General features: G+C 41.6%; 1 protein-coding gene across 1 annotated transcript; it reads left to right on the top strand.

The window, feature by feature from the left end:
• The first annotated feature begins 8,719 nt into the window (after positions 1-8,719).
• LOC149273816 (amidophosphoribosyltransferase-like) lies at positions 8,720-19,656 on the top strand. Its single transcript, XM_089505989.1, has 11 exons — positions 8,720-8,847; positions 12,041-12,107; positions 12,512-12,718; positions 14,213-14,325; positions 15,106-15,248; positions 16,980-17,052; positions 17,396-17,550; positions 17,839-17,966; positions 18,080-18,301; positions 18,689-18,809; positions 19,484-19,656. Exons 1-11 carry the CDS (start codon positions 8,720-8,722, stop codon positions 19,654-19,656), a joined length of 1,530 nt encoding a protein of 509 aa, XP_089362115.1.
• The last annotated feature ends 1,667 nt before the right edge of the window (positions 19,657-21,323 follow it).

Raw genomic sequence — 21,323 nt, 5'->3', positions numbered from 1 at the left:
GTTTTTTTGTATTATATCGTTCCTATGATTTCATATCATAGCAACTTAAGAATTTGAGCTAGACGAAAAACAAAATGGATTTAACCTTCAACCTGTTGGACTGTGAATGATTACACCACTTTTCAAATGTATAACAAGCCAAATGAAATTAAGAATCCAGCAAAATTAAAAAATTTTTTTTTAAACTTCAAAAACAGTAATTTATGTAGACTTATTGGACTGTTGTCCAGTGTGATGATTAACTCTTCTTTCTCTGATATCTGGAGCTAAAAGTGTTATTCATCATATAGGATTGCTCTTTAAAGTTCACTGGGAGTTTTTCACTCACGTCCCAAAGCCAATTATATATAATTTTTGTAAATCTCTATTTAATTTTATCATCTGTTATGTTTCCCTATGTTAACAAAATGTTTTTTTTCTTTTAAAGGGAATTTATCACGTCTTCTATTTTATGTATTGTAGTGTCCTATAATTCAATGTTATCATGAATAGAAGCGTCCCCTTTATCATTTTTAAATTTTGTATTGATCTTTCTGTATGTAGATACTCATTTTGTCTGTGGTGCCAGTTCTCCTTTTTTACTTGAAAAAAATACATTTTTGGGACTTTACCAAGGTCAAAAAGATATAAGACCACTCCCAGTTATGTGGTTAAAGGCAGCTATCCCTAGGCCTAGTCGATCTAGGATACCCCACTGTTCCAAACAATCTCTGCTGTTGCATCAAAGAGCCCTGGCATCTGCTGCATAAAATGCTTAACTTTGATAAGTCTTTTCATCACCGTCGGAGAACACAAGTCTGCTTTTGCTCCTTCCATTTGGTGTCCCTTCAAAATCCAGGTAAAGCCAGTGCGTATTCCAGTTGTAGTGGATGTTGCTGTTCCGCTTGTCGCATTTAGGAGCCTCTAGAGAGAAAACAAGAAAAACAGGTCATGAGGTCTATATAATGCATATCTCCGGTCACCTTACATGTTGAATTATTCACTACATAGGGCCAGGTCAGCCCTTCTTCCTAGAGGAACTCCACTGAGTTGGATTTTCTTAATAATAAGGCTAGATAGATTTCAACCCGGATGTCTCTTTAGCAAATAAACCACATGCCTACATGAAAAAACTAGTTTTTTTTGGACCTGCGGGTATATAATGAAACATATTGTACCTCCCTTTTGTTAAACAGTAAAACCTGTCTACCACCATAGGGAAATGCTTAGCGGGCAATTTCCACCTACCTTTACTCCCGCTCATGCTGCAGATCTGGTCCCTTGGTGTGAAAGAGTGTTACCTGGAGGTGACCACCCATATGTCATTTATCGGTTGCTGCCCATAATGTGCCAGAACCAATGGAAATCTCCAAATTATACATATATATACAGTGCAAATGTCAGCTTTAACGTTCCTGCTGTTTCCTGGCGACTCGGGTGATCAAGCAGTGGAAGTGATAAAGTATCACAGACACAAAATTATTTTTCTCTACCTGTAGTTTGGTTTTTCCTTTTCTTTTCCTTATGCAGTGATTACCTTGAAGATACATTCAGTGATAATGATCACAGATTCAGAAGTCTTAGAACAGATTTTAAGGGCCACAAATGACAAAATCTAAGTTTTTCTAGTTGTATTAGACTATCAAAAAACAAAAGGAAAACCTATAAGACTCACAGGAAGACAAACTACACAAAAGTCACAACCATACCTGGGAACTCTTTAAGTAACAGGATTTTTTTCCCCCCTCCAATCTCAGGGCCATGGGATCTGGAGCTGACTCATTCATACTTTACATTGATCTTTTAAGAACCAAGACCTCTAGTGCTTTTGCTACCAGTATGTCATTGTCTTGATATCCCTGTTTAAATGTGGGTTACACAATAAAGTGCATCTTTAAATAATGCTGTCAAGGTTACCATGGACAGATATAAGAGTTAGTTGCATGATGGACCATTAAAGAGTCTCAGGGTCAGCTCATTTAGGAAATTCCCAGGCAATGTCACAACTGACTTTATATCAGGCGCCTAATTCCATTCACCGACAAAGCAACCCAACCGGTAAATGCACATGTTCATCAGCAAATAGCAAGGAGCCTTCAAGCAGCTTTTCCCTTTCTACCACCAGAAGAGGTATGGAAGATCTATATAAAAGAAAGGGAAAAACATATTGTGTAGTATATTAACCCCTTAAGGACTGGGCTCATTTTTTCTTTTTGTACCCTCTGGGACCAAGGCTGTTTTAACACTTTTGCGGTGCTTGTGTTCAGTTGTAATTTTCTCCTCACCCATTTAGTGTACCCACACATGTTATATATTGGGTTTTTTTCAGGACAAGATGGGCTTTCTTCAGATACCATCATATCTTATTTACTATAAAAAAAAATAATAAAACGTGGAAATTTGAAAAAAACACCTTTTATGACTTCTTTGAAAAATCTTTTACTCACCTACAAAAGGAAGTAAAAAAGCTAGCTAAAATGATTCTACTATTTGTCCTGAGTTTTGAAATACCCAATGTTTTTTTGCTGTTTTTTGTAAGTTATTGGGCAATAAGTACAAATCTGGTCATTCTGCCTCCATCTCCTCTTTGGAACATCTTTGAAGCCGGTTAGCCGGTTAAATTAATCCCCATCAAACCATATATTTTTGAAAAATAGACACCCCAGGGTATTTCAAATGCTGTGATTTTAACCCTTTCCATGCACTAATACAACCACACTTTGTCAAACTTTGTAATAGTATTTTATTTTTTTTCTTCACACGAATTGTAATTTAGTTATAAATATAAAAGTCCTGGTATATGTTACTATCAAACAACACCCCAATATGTGTTCAGCAACATCTCCTGAGTATAGTGATACCCCACACGTACAGGTTTGTCAGATTGTTTGGCTGGTAAAAGGCTACTTTTGGGACATGCATAATTCAGGTGGTCATATGGTCATTCTGCCTCTATCTCCTCTTTGGAACATCTTTGAAGCCGGTTAACTCAATTTACCCCATCAAACCATATATTTTTGAAAACTAGACACCACAAAGTATTTCAAATGCTGGTATTTTAACCCTTTTATGCATGAGATTCTACCTTTGCCAAAATTTTATTTTGTATTTTTTTTCCACACAAATTGTACTTCAGGAATGAATTCATAGCTTCGGGTATGCGTCACTATCAAACAACACCCCAATGTGTGTTCAGCAACATCTCCCGAGTGCAGTGATACCCCACATGCATGGGTCGTGTTGTTTGAGATTTAAAATGCCACATTTGGGAAATGCGCTTTTTTTCTCCATTTTGGTCAGTCTGTACCTATGCCCTATCTTTGAGCTCAGCCACTCCAATTTACCCCATCAAGCCATTTTTTATTAAATTAGACACCCCTTGAGTATTTGAAGTGCTTTGATTTTAACTCTTTCTATGTTGAGATTTTTTTAGAAATTTTAGCACTTGCTCAAAATAATATTTTACTAATCACATTGTGATTAGAAAGCTGGGCTCCATTGACTTGCATGGTTGAATGCAGTACCTGTATTCAACCTGCAAGTGGAGCCAGAGTTCTCTAGAGGGTCTGGAGACCGTCTAGCGAACTTTTTCAACTTGATTGTTTTTTTTACAGGGCGGCTGCCATCTTGTAGTGGTCACAGCCCGTCCTGGGGTAAGTGTTTGGTGTCGTTGAGGGCCTCCTGCAACACCATTTAAGTTTAGGAGGTGATCGCTGATCGCCTCCTAAACTCTTTTAAAACGGGCAGATGTTGACGCCGTTTAAGCGAAGAAAGTGATCATTTCTAAGCTTATTTAATTTAATGACGGTTCAGGACCGTCAAAGGTCGTTAAGTGACCGGCAAAGGTCGTTAAGTGACCGGCAAAGGTTGGTAAGGGGTTAAAGCAGGTCTCAAAAGAACGCTATTAAGCAAATCGGACCTTTTACAATTTAAAGGGCATAAATATGGCCCTATATAGAGTATGATGATCTCCTTAGGAGTTTCTTTATCCCACACCCATAGATAAAGAAGGTAGGCAGAGGAGGGGAGTAGATAAAAACAATAATTTTAATGTATAAAAGAATGGATGTTACAGAGTCCAGGCTTCAAACTTCGTAGCAGCGCTACCACCAAGAGACGCCGTCTTAGTCCTCTGATCCACTTCTGTAATTCTTACTCCTCCTCCTGATGTTAGAGTTTAGGATTAGTGATGTCCTGTGTTCATGAACGAATCGTTCTTTTGAACAGATTCTTTTCAATGAACCGGATGAATCAGTTCAGTAGACTGAACAATTCATTTGTAACCGTTCAGTCTGTGAATCATTAACTGTGCTGGTAATATGATCCTAGAATGAGTCATCTGCACAGACTCAGGGATCAGGTTACAGCTCATCAGTTCACTGAGTCAAAGAACCGTTTAGAGGAACTATGAGTCATCTGTTCACTGAATCGTTCAGAGCAACTCTGATCATCAGTTCACTGAATCGTTCAGAGCAACTCCGGTTCATCAGTTCACAGAATCGTTCAGAGCAACTATGATTCATCAGTTCACTGAATTATACTTTTATAACTAAATACAGGCTTAATCTTCACTGCCCCCAGGATTTAGATTCCCCTTAGTTTGCACCCCTTTACCTCTAACTGCACCTTAAGTTAACCTTTTTAAATTAATTAAATTCACTCCTCGGTCCTCACCATTAAATTAACCGTGAAGACCCCATTCACCGTAACTGTCCCTAAATTAACTCCCACCTCCCCTAACTTTCAGCGCCCCAAATATTAATCTTATACTTACTGTGAGTTTAGTTGCTGAGTATAAGGAAAGGGGCAGGGCCAACCATCAGTGTGACTGCAGGGAGTCAGGGGCGTACCTAGAGTATTTGGCACCTGGGGCGGATCCTATATGTGGCACACCCCCCCAGACACACTTTAAAACTGCATAGCTTCAACCATTATATATACTGAGGCAGACATTGACAGTGGTACAGCATAACACTTATCACTATATACAGAGGCAGAAATTGACGGTGGTACAGCATAACACCTATCACTATATACTGAGGCAGACATTGACGGTGGTACAGCGTAATCCCTATCACTATACATTGAGCCAGACATTGACAATAGTGCAGCATAACTCCTATCACTATATACTAAGCCAAACATTGATGTGGTGTAGGCCTACCACTTCATTGTCTGGCTTAGGGATGCACCGAAACGAATTCTGGACTGAAACCGAAAATGCAGCATTTACCTGGCCGAAACCGAATATAACCCCCCCACACCATAAAATAAATCTAACACTTTTATTTAAAGTAAGTAACACACCAAAACAGGACAAAACAATTAAATAACAATATATAGATATATATATATATATATAATTGTTAACAGCAATCACATTCCTATCATGCCCAGGCATAACCAGATTCCAGGATGTACTCGCAGACTTGGCATGATAGAAGTATGATTGCCCTATCTACCCCTTCTCACTACCTTCTCCTTATCTACCCCCTCCTATCTACCCTCTCCCTCTTTGAAGTTCACTTACCTTTCAGGAGTCCTGCGGTGGGGGTGCAAGGCCTCTGTCTCCCAGCTCTGCCACTGTATGGAACAGTATAGAGTGATGGGAGTTATGATGTACTTTAGAGCATAATTATATAATGAAAAATACATTGGAAATGGTACAGCATAACACCCATCACTCTCACACATTTACCAATCCACACATAAAATAATCCACACATACACTAATCCACTCTCGCTGTCATGCTTTCCTACCTTTCCTCTTTTCTCCTTACAGCTCCTTTTCCTCCTCTTCTTCAGTTCTTCTTCTGGTTCAGAGGGCATGGACAGCAGTGGGCGCGGCTTCAGTGTTGTGCGCCGGGATCTGACAACAAACCCCGGCGCACAGCAGCTGTTGCCGCGCGGATCGCAAGGGAGCGGTATCGGAGGTCTTTAACAGACCTCCGGCTCCCTTGAGTGATTTTAAGTCGGGTTCAAGGGAGATCCTTGAACCGGCTTAAAATCACTCAAGGGAGCCAGGGTTCTGTTAAAAACCTCAGATACCGCTCCCTTGCGAGCCTGCTCCTCCAGCGGCGGACATTACTGTCCATCTCTGGAGGGGTGCCGGCAAGTTGGCACCCCCCTGTTGAGCGGCACCCGGTGCGGACCGCCCCCCCCCCCCCCCCCCCCACTAGGTACGCTACTGCAGGGAGTGACTGGGAAGCAGAAAGGAGCGGGGCCAATCATCAGTGTACTGCAGGGAGGGACTGGGAATCAGTAACTGCTGTGAGTCACTTTTATAGATGAGTAAAAGATTTTTCAAGTAAAAGTCAGAAAAAGTCCTTTTTTTTCTGTTTTTCACCAAATTTTTTTTAAATGATATGATACAATGACATCTAAAGAAAGTCCTTCTTGCCCTGAAAAAATCAATATATAATTTGGATAGGTTCAGTAAATGGTAAAGAAGAAAATTACAGCTAAACACAAGCACCGCAGAAATGCTAAAAAAAAAAACCCCATTGTCACAAAGGACACAAAAAATAAAATCAGCCATTGTCACGAAGGGGTAAATCTCCTGTGTCACCATGTTATGGTCACTCTTCTCCAAACGCTTCCTTACTTGAATATTCATCAAGAACCGCTATGCTGTTGGTTATCTCCAGACAGACGTCTTTCTAGTCGGTATCTCCACTAATTAAGACACGATGCAGTCATTTAACATGTTCACAAATTGCTCCCACTTTGCTGAACTACTTCCAGTATTCCAGCTAATTTCTGGGTAATAAAAATCCGTGATTAAACCGTGACTCAGAAGTGCAGCTTTTTCAATTTGCGATAAAGGCTGATCTTCAATTTAACTTTCTATCCACGAGGCTTCATCATTATCGCCAGTATCAGCATAGACTACTTCTTTAATACAACGCCTTGATTCATGTAGATCATACAGAGGTAACCATTTAAATTTAGTTCCCAGTCACGAGACTCATCTAACCATGTGACACCAATTAAGTCATACTGTTCTTCGATTGCCAGCAACTCCAGTTCCCCCAATTTGTTAGACAAGCTTCTTGCATTTGCTAGCAGACAGGTTACCACCAGGCTTCGTCAATCTGCTTTATTTTAAGCAAAGCTTATCACGTTCTGTTTAAGCCGTTTCTTTATCCATGCTGATTTCACCATTTCTTCCTCATTTCCCAAAAACAAAGCCCTGCCATGAATCTACACTAGCTACCCCTTTAATTCTGTCTTCACCCCCACATCCTAGTTTTAAATCTCTGATATTAAAAGAGATTGCGACCTTCTTTTATGCCGACTGGTTTATATAAATCACAAAGGAAGTAGCCTTGACCCTGCATCTCTGGATTTGGTTTACCACTAGCAGTAGATTATAGTCTACAGAAAGTTAACCAGAATTTTTGTAACAATTGGTAACATTTTTCTTTGCTACTCCAAAAAAAAATGCATCATATCCTTTGCCCCTCAAACCTATGCACAAGGCTATTCACAGGTTATATGCATACCAGGGCCAGGCTAGGGATAACACGTTGGCTGCCTATCGTCAGCATGGCCAACGGCTGCATATGACCGGACACTTGTTACGTTTTTAGGGTCATGTAGCGTGCTACCGGGCACCAAACTGCCACTGATCCATTTGCCAGATGGCCAGTCTGGGCCTGATGCATTTCCGACTTTTATCTTTACTGGTTAAGGTTGGACAGATGGCAAACAGTTAGAGCCACAACTGCTTTTACCCTGACCGTTCCGCTAGTCATAGATCCCGGGAATAGATCGCTTTCAAAGGGCAAGAGTGCGGTTGCTTAAGATTTCAATGGATCCTTTACGACCCTCTCACGCAGCTGGTACCATCAACTGTTCACTGGGGCATAAACGCCGTAGTAGATACTGTATGTAAACAAAACATTGCAAACAGCTCTAGAACGCTCCAGTTCCAGACTTTTTGTGTACTTTTCCTTCATTCCGTTTATACAGGAGACCCATCTTCTGTCCACCGGTAATCAGGTATATCACGGCCTGGGTTTTTAACCTGAACACAACTTGCTGATCAGAGTAACTTGTTAGGCTCCGGACTACCCGGTCCGATGACTCGCCCTTTCCGTATAGTTTCTGCACATATATATATATATATAGCTTAAATTCTTATTAATGGCGCAGTAAGATAAGTGCATCTATCAAAGACATGGGACAGGTAGGAAATAACGGGAAGTTATTAAAATAATTATACACGGTTACACAACGTATAATTAGTGTGCATCTATGGCACATGTTTAGCTGTGGGGTTGTCACCATGGAAACACAGACTAGGATGACCATATCACCGCAGTATGGCGGCCCCGTATCTTTGCATGTGATATGAGGGCTGATTGTCAGTCTAATACCCTGCTCGTAAGACTCTGCCCCGGTGCGTGGCCCTCTGTGTACTAGCAGGCCACGTGCGTGTGTATATCCGGATCAGGGGCTTCCATGTTGCCGCCCGCGCTGCGCACACGTGTGTCCGTGTCTGTGCGCCGGAGGGGCATCCTATGTTACCCCCTCCCCGTTATCTGCCCCTGGGAATCTATTCAGCCACTTCTCCGCTTTCTTTTTCCTTCTCAGTCGAGCCTCTTTACCCCGGACCGCTTCCTCCCCTCTCCGAGGGTGGAGCCTGACACTTAAATCCCCCGGCCCGGCCTCCCCGTCCCAGGAAGTGAGCGCCCGCAGATCTGCCTGCTGCCCCACGTGCTGTGTACGCTGTGCCATGGAGCTGGAGGAGTTGGGAATCGGGGAAGAGTGCGGAGTTTTCGGCTGCATCGCATCGGGGAGGTGGCCCACGCAGCTAGATGTGCCCCATGTCATCACCCTGGGGCTCGTGGGGCTGCAGCACAGGTAACACAGCCACGCGTGTCTCTGCAAGCTCTGTTTGCAGCCCTGCATGTTCCGATGTGCCGTTACGTAGCCTCGGCTCATGCAAGCAAGCAGATTGTGCCCGATACTCGCCCCATTCGGTCAATATTTGGATGCGTTTAAAACAACTAAACACTAAATCAGACCGCTTGCGATGTGCAGCGGGGCCTCAGCTGCTGCAGAGCCTCTTCCCATAGATGCGCTGGACCTATTTGTTGCGTCTCTTTAATTGCAATGGTTCAGAAATATCATCGGAGGATGTTCTGCAGCAGCTTTGTGCTCCGGCACAGAACAAGCTTGCCATGCTGTGCAGATCGTGTCCTTTTTGCAGGAGATTTGGTACATAAAGGGTGCTCGCTAGTCTTGTTGGGACAAACATTTCATTGCATAGTTCTAGAGCTTTTACTGGGCTTCCTAAAGGTCCACGATTTCTTCTCGATGCAGTTTTGGATTTTCTATGGTGTGTCCTGGAAGCGCAGGTTGTCCTTGGTGAATCTGGCCACTACTGCTCATCAGTGAGATGCAGATGGTTACTACTGTCTGCTCCATATGATAGATCAAGGGCCATCACACCTGTTTAATTGTAGTAGCCCACAGCATTCTTTAGTATATTTCATTCATTTCATTCATTACCTAGTGTGTTTACAGCTTCCTGGCAACAATAGGAAGGACCTTAGGTCTTCTGTACCAGCCCCCACCTCATGTCCTGATGTCCGTACACTTTGTTACATTCAGCTTGGGGACAATGGCTCTACATTCTGTGGTAACTGATGTTGTGCTGCAGTCATCCTAAGTTATAGATTCTTGCGATATTGCAAATTTCCAGAAACAAATACGTCTTCCCTGATGAGTTTTGGCATAAGCCAGAAATATAGTAAATTCAGTCATCTAGGCAAGTTCGTTCATACCAAAAAATACCCATCGGCTTCTGTAGGAAAGGTATAATAGGAGAATTTCAAATATTTACAAACAGCATAGAAACAATGGACTATGAGAAGGAGCCTGAGGGGTCTACAGTACAAACGGGTCTGGTGCCTGCTAAACAGCGGAGAAAGATTGTCTTGGCAATGACCATAATCAGAGTGAAAAAGGATCCTGCGATTTGTGATTACTTGCACATATAGTATACGTATATAGTACTCCTGCTGGCTGGAGAAATAATGGAGTTATGAAATGGTAAATGAAAACCCCACTTGACATTAGTGAATTGTGGAGGAGGACAGAAAAAAAACTACAGATTGATCCAGATTCATCCGGTTATGAAACCTGCTAAAACCTGTCTAGTGTGGTGGCCAAAATAATACAAGCAATACTGGTGAGTAGGTGACCCCTTTAAGTAGCCCTAAACACTCTATATGCGCTGTGGGTGATCAGGTTGCATCCTTTTATTTGGGCATCTGTATAAAAAAAAAAAGATCTTCGTTAATTGGATCCTGAAGGGTCTCTTGTGTTATCTCTGATTCGCGAGGCCCTCTGGTTAATCCGATGGGGCAAACTTAAATTTGTGCCTTTTTATAGGGCTCGTGACTTGAGTTTTACATTTTGTGCCGAAGAGTAATTAAGTTATGAGAAATTGGAAGAGTCATGTTTCTTTATTTACAAAGTATTTTTATCTAAAACAGATTGACTGTCCTTGAAACCAGATTTATAATTTACACAAATACATTGGATACGTTATTGACGTTCCTACACTGCCAGCTGGTTGACTTCTTTGTTATTGTGAAATCCCTACAAGTACTATATTTAATAATACAGGAGCCTCGAGCAAGCATCTGCTTACGCGTAACTCCTTGTACACTTCCCCAAAACTTGTAAGCCACAGTATTGTACATACTAGCCACCCATCCTCAAACATAGCTTGCCTGCTATCACACACGCTAATCCTGTGTGACGCTCCCAAGTACTCATACCCGCTCTACAAGCCTTACACTCCGCTTTCTGCCTTTCCTACCCGTGTCCTTCAAGGTGGCCACATGTACAGCAGAGACGGTAATAAAAACATGAATAATTCAGTGCAAAAGTCTGTGGTGTCTTAGATGGCTACCCAGACCCGCCTTGTCCCCGAGCGGCTTCGCCTTGACGTTACACGAAGGTACTACGTGCTATCCTGTCTGCTGCCTTCTGCCAAACTTGAATCAAATAAAATAAGTCGCCTTAAGACCACCGACTTTACTCCGCGAAGTAAAGTAAGTCTCTAGTACGTTGAAGGACCATGTTCTGAAACTTTGTTCCATAAATGCAACCAAACATCTTGCTTGCAAGAGTGTGGTCCTCGTCTCTGTATTCCTAATGCCCGTAATGTAATAGTGCTCCTGAATCTGTTGGCGCTCTATAAATCCATGCATTTATAAGCAATTCTATATCTTGTTCAGAGTTGGATGATAGAATCTGGTTTTGCCTCGTTGGACTCCTGGATGCCTCTACACCTAGTGTGTGTGGGTTGTTTGCCCTCCCCAAATTGTTTTAAGGCTAATGTCTCCGGCACCAATGCTGTCTTCTGAATTCACATCTTGTCTTGTACGTGAGCGTAGGCATTGCTGGGAACTGTCTAACATCAGTCACTTCTCCTTTGTAGGTGAGCACCACAAAATAATGGTGTTTTCTTTCAATACAATCAATGAACACGGTTCCCGTGTTGTTGGAATACATATGTAGTACTACCTGTTAGATTGTCAGAAATAAACCGGACGACCTGACCTGTAAGGAGCAGATCTGGTGACGGGCAAGGCCAGCTGAAGAAACTTCTTCCTAGGGCCAGTTCACGCTCCGGTGCACACCAAGCATTGGTGTTATTGCGAGTAGTCTATTTGTTATGTTTTGGCAGCGTTATCTTGATTTTTTTTTCTTTGTTTTGTTTCTCCCCCCCCCCCCCCCACAAAACTAAAAACTCAGTTAATAGATAATAGATTGCTGTGGTGATAATCCCCACGGAACTGACAAAGATCCACTGCAGGACTTTACAATGACTTTTCTGTGACATAATTCACCATGTGGTTTGAGAACAGGAGTGATGTCCAAATATCACATGACTAAAAACATACAATATTGTATAAAATCAGGGGGTTGGGTCCTACTGACTGCACTGCTTTGGGTGACCAAGACTGCCTGACTCTTCTTGATCTGGCTTCCAATTGCTATAATAATAATATTTTTATTTATTTTTTTGTCTCGGCAGGGGGCAGGAAAGCGCTGGTATAGTGACCAGTGATGGCGGTGCTGTTCCCACATTTAAAGTACACAAGGTAAGTGGAGCTTCTATAAACCGTTATTTTTATTATACACAATACCAATATATAAACTATATAGAAAATGAGACTTCTCCCAGTTGCCCGTCTCTACTGAAACAAAGTGTAGCTCGGTACACCTCTCTACATGTGCTGTTGTGTTCCTGTTGAAGTCAGAAGAACCTGAGCTCCCTTGGAGGTCAATGGAAACAGCGGCCAAATGGATGAATGTGTGGCGAGTTTTAATGATATTTAATACATTTTATCTCCTCCTCCATGTAGAGATGGATATCCTGTCTGATAATGATTATAGCCTCCATGTTGTTTGTAGCAAATGTCCTTTCTAAATGTATGTAAAATAAATATTTCCAGTAATTTTAGGAAATACTATTTTTACCTAATTCATTTATTCTCCTTTTAAGGGAATGGGCCTCGTCAATCATGTGTTCAGTGAAGAGAGTTTGAAGAAACTGAATTTGAGTAACCTCGGTATTGGACACACAAGATACTCAACTACAGGGAACTCTGCCCTGGAGAACTGTCAACCATTTGTGGTTGAAACGCTGCACGGAAAGATCGCCGTGGCCCATAATGGCGAACTAGTAAACGCCGCGCAGCTCCGACGAAAGGTAAAACTTTATCAATGGCTCAGTCTGGGGCTGGGAAACAAGTTTTGTTTAACTGATTCCTTGGTTGGGTTGACTATGATGATGGACCAGCTGAACCTCCAATAAATATGCTAAACCATTTGAAACAACTTGGTGGTGGAAAGCCATTGGTGACGCTTCCTAACCATGGGCGTGAGCTCTACAAAATGTTTTGGCGTCTAATCTGTTACTTTTTCCCTTTCCTGCGGCAGACTCGACAGGAGCGTTATTATGGTTGTTATCCCTTTTTATTTTGTGTTCGTAATGTCTTCAGACCTTGAAAACCTTGGAAACGGCTCTTATTTCTTTTGGATGTGTTGTTCACACGGCAGCTTATCCGGCTGATAATGGACGGTCCCACCGCCCGTGGTATTCTTTGCGAAATCAAAATATGTCCAGAGCAGGGAGGACTAAGGCGACCGTTTGGCTTTATTTGAATCCAGGAAAGTGTCTGGCACCAGGCTCTGTTAATCTGCCTGCCAGCGATCGAGGACTGCGGTGTTACGGACCTGACCAAAGAGGCGTATGGTCTGTTTTGGCCGTACCAAACAAAATCACCACTCTCCCTCCTAAATAAGCACTTGCCCCTGATATGAAATGATTTGTATGCTGAATTTACTAACGTCTGCTGATGAAACAAATGTAATCCGTGTGTGCAAAGCATGCTTGTGATGGCAGACATGTGACTTGCATGAGATGTGAATTAAGGATGCCTGTTTATATTCATGGATCCTCTGTATGAAGTGTTTTTCCTTGTCCTTTGGTGGCACAGACTGGGTAACATGGTCGATCCTCCATTCACTGCCAGTGACTTGCTGCTTTAGGTTAAAAAAAACAAAAAACAAAAAAAAACAAAACCTGCAGATGCTCTCTACAGTCCGGTGATTCTTGCCACTGATTGGCTGCTTGAAGCAACTAATCGGTGCAGGAAGCACTCCCATTGAAATCGATGGGAATGCTTTCTGTGCATGCACACAGGTGTTGGAACAGACCCCAGCCCACTGTGTTTGTGGAGCCAGTGATGAAGCTGACTGCTTGTGTGTGTGTACGTACGTGTGTGTGTGTGTACGTACGTGTGTGTGTACCTGTACCTGTACCTGTTCGGCCAAACACATCTCATCCACTGGGAATTGCTGGGGGCCGGCAAATGCAAATATTTGGGGACCACCCAGCTATCCAGTACCCTAAAGTGCATACGATGGCTTAAACCTTACCTTATTGTCTTTTGGGACTTTTTATTTATTGTCAACCTAAGTGTAAAAAGACGATATTAACTCTGCTGTAGGGTTACATAAGAAACGTGTGCATGAGAACAATGCTGTTCATAGATAATAACCATAAATGTCTGAATAACTAAGATTTTCTGTTACACGTCTCATGATCTTCAATAGTCACTACTTTGGAAACTGTAAGATTGTGAACAATATATATCGGACTCTGCTGAACGTATTGTTGTTGTCTTGTGTGTTTCCGTAGTTAATGCGGCATGGGGTCGGACTGTCCACCAGCTCTGACAGTGAGCTCATTACTCAGCTTCTGGCGTTCACACCACCTTTTGAGGAGGACCACACCGCAGACTGGATAGCTCGGTAAAGCCTCGCTGTCTGCCCTGCTTAATAAATCAAATTCATGATGGGTTTTTGTCAGGTTGATTCTTCTGTAGCAGGTCGGCACCTCCTCGCAGAAAGTTGAGTTACATAGACTCTGTAGACCTCCGGGATTGTTTTTGTGTAACTGGTTCGCTGTAACAGATCTCATTTTATCGAAGCTGGATTTTTCATATATAGATTATTCTTTGACAAGATACAAGGTCTCTCCTTTAACGTTATGTTTATGTTGTCTTCTGTAGTATTAAAGGGGGGGAGGGGGACGCTGATTTATGGTCTGTCTAATTAAAATATACGATGAGCACTGTGTTTCAGAAGATTGCATATATTGTAAAACCGCTGTCAACTGCTTTTTAATACACAACACAAAGCAATACTTCAGCGAATACAGTTTAAAGAACACCTGTCTAAGGCGTAAAGGGGATTCAGTCTGACTATATGGCCACAAATTGCTTAGCCCACCACTGTGTAAAAGTACCCCAAGTCTGTCGAGTCCTATCTGATCTTTCATGGCTCTATTGCTTACCAAGTGGGACTTCACTGCATCTTAACCTAAATGAGACTCTCAAGCAAATTAAGCGCACAACCTAAGAAGCAGAAAAAGTCAAATTCCTTTGTTTCTGCTAGAATAATAATGACCATGTTTGATACAAACACTATTTGTATGACTTACCTGTGATGTTCTGTATCGAATTTCTAGTCTACTATACTTATTGTTTTTTATATATGTATATAAATCTTCTCTTTGCATCTCTGTTCCAGCATTAAGAACTTAATGAATGAAACTCCCACATCTTATTCTCTACTTGTCATGCACGATGATGTCATCTACGCCGTACGCGATCCTTATGGAAATCGACCGCTCTGCGTTGGCCGGCTGATCCCAGTGAATGCTGATGGCAAAGGTAACGCGGCTTGGGTTTTCCAACCGTATTTTACCAGACTTCTGAAAGGCGTCTATCCTGCCTCCTCCTTGTTACCGCAGTCTGAGATTGCTCAATATTTTAGCTTGAGGTTGGGCAATCCCCATTTTCCCAAATCAGCCAAATACCAAAGGTTAAAGCATGTGTATAGACCTTTACTCCGTCAATATTTGTGTTATGCCCGTAATGGCCCGTTGTGCTGACCCCGTGTTTAACTTTAACGTCTTGTGATAAAACTAGTTCTGCATCATCTCTAATCAGCAGGTAATCTATTTAATTTTTATCCCTAACTAAGCATGCCTCATTGTTTAACAAACAGGTACCTATCTCAAACTAATATTGTGTGACCAAGGGTATTTGCTCCTTCATTTAAAAATAATTTAATTTGATCTTTTTAATGTATACAAAATATCACCGTGGACTCGCCAGTTACACAGTCGTGAGTATGTTGATGCCCCTACAAAATTTTACGTATTGGTAATAGTAGACCGCCCGAGGGGGCATGTCTTGCCATTTTGGCTGGAAGCACAAACCCATTCCTGTCCAAAAATAATTAAAGGTGACGCTCTGCTATCATTAAAGTACGTATGGCTGGCGTACGCCTTTAAACCTCCCGCAAGTGTTTTTTGGCTCTTCATCAAACTAAGAGGTTCTCTTGGAGGATTGTAAATGGCTTATATATACTGCCGTTGTGTTTGTGTGTCTGACAAAAAACACGTGATTTCAAATGAATGATGGGAAAAATCGGACAGAGTGTGTGCGTAGTTACTGTGTGGATAATTTGCTATGCATGCTGTCAATTTAAGCTTTGATGAAAAGATCCATTTGGAACCAAAAGCCGTTGTGCTGAATGTATCTATTCCTATTTAATTACTGCATACATTCCTACTGTGTTTTTAGGTTTAGATTTTTTTTTTATTTTTTTATTGCATTAGATTGTTTTATTTATATAGCACCAACAAGCTACACCGCGCTCCTTATAACGTATACAGAAGGGTATGAAAAAAAATACTAGAACCGATAGACTAAGACAAACCGATACATTCTGTAAATGGATGCACGCGAGCTTTCGAGGCTGCTTGTGTCTAACGGCCTGAGTAGGTTTGCGATATAATCCAGCGAAGAAAAAAGTCGGTTATTGTCTTAAACAGATTTGCTTGGCTTTTTTGGCATGAATGATCTAAATGAGAAAATAGATAAACATGTCAATCAATGAATGCTTTGAATGCACACAATGAACAAGTAATCTTTAAGGAAATAATACACTTCTGATTTGCCCGTGTGCATTTCACGTCTGCTAACATGACCTTGGTGAGCTGTTTCTCGCTGGTATAATCTGATCCGTCTGACCCAATTGGTTATAACCTTGTAAAGTATTTGTGTGTATAAATGCTACTGTCCCACAATAACCAACCAATCCCCCTTCTTTTTTTGATAATGTTAAACCTCTTGTCTGTAGCGGGCACTATTGTCATAATTCTATATTTTAATTTAACTTGCTTGTACAAAACAAATACTATGCGATAGAATATCTAAGGGTCATTGCAACAGCACGGAATGCCGATTGTATGCCTTTGCTGTTGGCCGTCATGCCGTTGGGTTTCCGGCGTTTCCTTAATTTTGTTTATAACCGGGTGCTGTATAGGACGTCTTTCACCTTGAAGGGAGGCTGGTCTTTTAGTACAGAGGTCAATGGTTTCATTTTTGTTGCAGGGAAAGACCCCTTGGAGACCGAGGGTTGGGTGGTCTCTTCTGAATCCTGCAGCTTTCTGTCTATTGGAGCTGAGTAAGTATGAACATATTCTTGGTCACCGGTATGATTTGCACCTTGCAAAAACTGCTTGGTACGGTGTCTCATTTCTTTATGATGATGAATGATATATATATATTAGATACACACACTGATTTAGCACTCAAAAAAAGCCCTTAATGCGGAGCAGGTGAACCTCCTATGGCATACAACTTTAGTTTTTCTCCAACTCTTGATCGTTTTTTGTACATGAGTGAAGATTTTGAATGTCTACGTGCGTAACGTGTAAAGCCCATCTAATAAGCTACATTGGATGTAATTGCTCATTTAGGTTGACATTTGGATCAGGCTTAACAGATTTGCTATATTTCTTATACAGGTATTATCGAGAAGTACTGCCAGGGGAAATAGTGAAAATATCCAAAGATGGAGTGGAGACCCTGGATATTGTGCCAAGACCGAGAGCGAGAGATCCGTCTGCTTTCTGCATCTTTGAATATGTTTACTTTGCACGACCGGATTCTATATTTGAAGGTATTGGATCTGCGTAATTTTTTCTATTAAAATTCATGCAGGAAACCTAGCTCTGTCATATTTAATACACTACATTGAACCAAACACTTCTTCATTGCATGTTTGCCTTTTCCCTTCAGAGCTGGGATGTTTGTTCGAGTATTTCATCTGTAACGTTGGCCAGAAAGCTCCTTGATAACGGGACCCCTAAACTAAGTGCTGATACTGCAGATTCCAAATAACGTTTCAAGTACCCATAAATACACCGTCATCTTATTTTATAACAAATCGAGGCTCGTTCTTCCGCAGGGCAAATGGTCTATTCAGTCAGGAGAAGATGTGGCCAACAGCTGGCTATAGAAGCTCCGGTAGAAGCTGATCTGGTTAGCACAGTGCCGGAGTCGGCCACGCCAGCCGCCTTGGGCTATGCTGAGAAGGTAAGAATGTTCCAGGATGAATTAAAATGAAGCCACGTTATGGATAGTATTGACATTAATATGACTTGTCCTTTTTTTTGTATTCTGTATAATTCTTTCCTGTATATTTGCAGTGCGGGATTCAATACGTGGAAGTGCTGTGCAAAAATCGTTACGTGGGGCGAACCTTTATTCAACCAAACATGCGATTACGGCAGCTCGGAGTAGCCAAAAAGTTTGGCGTCCTGTCCGATAACTTTGTTGGTAAAAGAGTAGTCCTGATTGATGACTCTATTGTACGAGGAAACACCATCTCTCCTATAATAAAGCTGTTAAGGGATTCTGGTGCAAAAGAGGTAAGGTTCTTTCTATATGGGCTCTTAAGTCAGTAGACCCTAAACCCCCAGTCCTAAAGGCACATCAACAGGCCATTTATTTTTATTTTTTTTCTCTTTGAAAATCTCCCTATTGGAATTGTATCCGTAACCTAAAGAGGGAAACTCATTGTAGGGCCTCAACTATTTTTCCTTTGTATCTATGTAGAAAATGGACACATTGCGCCAAACTTTAGATTGCATTATGCTTAGCTGTTTTCTGGTCTCTGGACGGTCTGTTTTCTATTCTGTGCCCAGAAGATGTGCGATGGAGTGCTTTGCATCTCTGTACATTGGGGTTGTTTTGAGATCTGGTTCTTGCACAGTATTGGATGGACGCTTCACTGATATCATGTGGTTTCCTTGTAGGTACATATAAGAGTGGCTTCTCCTCCAATAAAATACCCCTGTTACATGGGAATCAACATACCCACCAAAGAAGAACTCATAGCCAACCGGCCAGAATTCAACGACCTGGCAGGTTATATTGGTAAGTGAAGCTTTTACCAGGCATAAGTCTGGTGTCTGTGGATGAGTGTTTAATAATGATTCTACTACCCCCTTAAATTTAAGCGGAAGGGTTTTCCGTCACCTTTACCCACCATAACTTTTGTAATGGTATTTCTTAATACAAAAGCCTATGAAATGTATTGATTTATGTAACATTTAAGGCTTGGGCAACTGGAGCTTAAGTGCATCTCCAGATGTCAGAAAACCATCAAATAACAGGTCTAAAAGCTTTTAGTCGCTTTAATCATCTCTAAGTAGTTTTGTAGAGTACACTATATGCATAGTGCTAGACACCCAGTGTGAAAAAAGCATCATCTGCCCAATGTATGTCTGTAATGGGGCAGACAGATGCATTTTGTAGATGTAGTCTAAAATGTCAGCTTTCATCCCATGCCCAAAGCCTCCAATGGCTGAGGGTCCTGGGAGCAGGAGATGTGTTCAGCCCGGTAGCTTGGGGGGGGTTGTGCAGGAAAAGAGGCAAGTGCAGATGTCTACCCAATCTCCCCATGTATTTGCAAGGGACACTACATGAATATTACTAGCTTAATGTCTATTACTGTGTGTGTGTGTTTTAGTTACAAGCAGTTTAGTTAATAAAGCGGTACAATATTTTTTGAACTTGTGATCTAACCTACTCATTTCTTTCTCTCCAAGGCGCCAACAGTGTGGTTTACCTTTCCGTCGATGGCCTAACAGCTGCAGTTCGGGACGGAATCAAAACCTACAAAGAACAGAACTGTTTAAACGGAAACTCCACGCCAGCGACGTCTCCTGGCCACTGTACGGCGTGTCTCACGGGAGAGTATCCCGTAGAATTGGAGTGGTGAAAAGTCCAGTCTTATTGTGTGGGACTGGGTCTGTGCTTTTAATACTGTGATTGCTGGTATCGAAGCTTGGACAGACTTTTAACCCAATGCACAGCTGGCTCCCATCTGTACTCCCCATCACTACCGCCGATGCTCCCGGGACAGACCAAAGTCTGAATCCTGGTTTCTGTGCAACTGGAATCGCTTCAGTTTTGTGGTTGTGTGAATGTTTGTGTAGAAATCATGTGTGTGTGCGCAGTGTCTAACAGATTTACTTCTTGTGGTACGTGTACACGATACTGACCGCTGTCTAACACCGCAGCAGTGGGCCTCAATAAATGGTTTTATTTTTACTGTGTGATAATCTTGAAGTAGATATTTAAGGGTAGCATCATCACTGCGCATGATGTTATGATAACCCACAGGGGGTGTACCCTATGGATATTACAATGCAATAGAACATGAAGCGGGCAGGGGTGGCAGTATTAGATCTAATTAATAACTTCCCACTTATGGTTACATGTGAGTGTGAGGCTCTGTATTTAGTAAGCCCTTTAATGATATGTTTGGAATGTGCCAATTAGGCGGGAAAAAAACGCGTAGATCATTTGTCACGTGTGCTCTCTATGGCATTGGTGGTAGGTAGATGCGCGCCATGCTCAAGCCATCTGGTCTCCCTGAATAGCATGATTTGCTTATGTAGAGGTGTAAGGTTACCATTTCCCTACTGGGTCCATCACTAGAGAATAGACATACTAAAGTATCATCCAAAGCTGGCTTCCCCCAGAGACATGCTTTGTTACATGGGCTATAAAATCCATTATATTGATATCTTTAGTGACACGATTGTAAAAGGGGACACCTTTTTTGTCAGTATTAATAAAATCTTATCCTCAAGGAAACCACATCATTTAGCAAAACTGGTAGAATTTTGACCTACAGATTTTTGCGTTTAGCTTACATATAAATACTCCAGCTTTTAGACTACACGATTTATATAGCGTCTTTAATGTCCCCCCCCCCCCTGACTTTTCCTAACCCCTTAAGGACCAGGCTGTTTATTTTTTGTACCTTTTCATGACCAAGGTTGTTCTAACACGTTTGCAGTGCTCGTCAAGTTTTTGTTTTTTTTTATTTGTTTTTTTTCCCCTGGACACAGGGCATTTTATTTTGATATTTACCATTAAAAAAAGAAAACATGATAAATTGAAAGAAAAGCACCTTTATTTGAAAAATCTTACTCATTAGCTTAACAGATTCTATGTGTCTGAGTTTATAAATACCCAATGTTTGTTTTATTTATTTTTGCTTTTTCCTGCACGTTATGGGGCAATAAGTACAAGTAGCATTTTGCCATTTCAAACTTTTTTTTTTTCCAAATCTGGTCATTCTGCCCCATGGGCTATTTCAGGTATTTTTTTTTTTTTAAAGCCAGCCAATGCAATATTTTTGAAAACTAGACACACAAAGGTATTTAAAATACTGGTATTTTAATCCTTTCCATGTACTAATTCTAGTACCACCCTTTGTGGTAGTGATTTATTTTGTGTTTACCACGCAAATTGTACTTAAGGTGTCAATTTACAGCTCCTGGTATATGTCACACATCACAATATGTGTTCAGCAACATCTCCAAGTATAGTGATACACACCCCCCCCCCCCCATGCGTGGGGTTGTTTTGAAGGTA

Source organism: Sceloporus occidentalis, unplaced genomic scaffold (assembly GCF_023333645.1).
Source record: "Sceloporus occidentalis isolate IW3139 unplaced genomic scaffold, rSceOcc1.0.p SCAF_358, whole genome shotgun sequence".
Lineage (NCBI taxonomy): Eukaryota > Metazoa > Chordata > Lepidosauria > Squamata > Phrynosomatidae > Sceloporus > Sceloporus occidentalis.
The sequence above is the reverse complement of the archived record's forward strand: the minus strand, read 5'-3'. Positions and strand labels throughout refer to the sequence as shown.

Bases quoted from the DNA above. Each gene is read 5' to 3' on its own strand.
- LOC149273816 (XM_089505989.1), top strand. From the start codon at position 8,720: ATGGAGCTGGAGGAGTTGGGAATCGGGGAAGAGTGCGGAGTTTTCGGC. The intron at 17,967-18,079 runs GTAAGAATGTTC...GTATATTTGCAG, and splicing joins CCTTGGGCTATGCTGAGAAG to TGCGGGATTCAATACGTGGA. The intron at 18,810-19,483 runs GTAAGTGAAGCT...TTTCTCTCCAAG, and splicing joins CGACCTGGCAGGTTATATTG to GCGCCAACAGTGTGGTTTAC.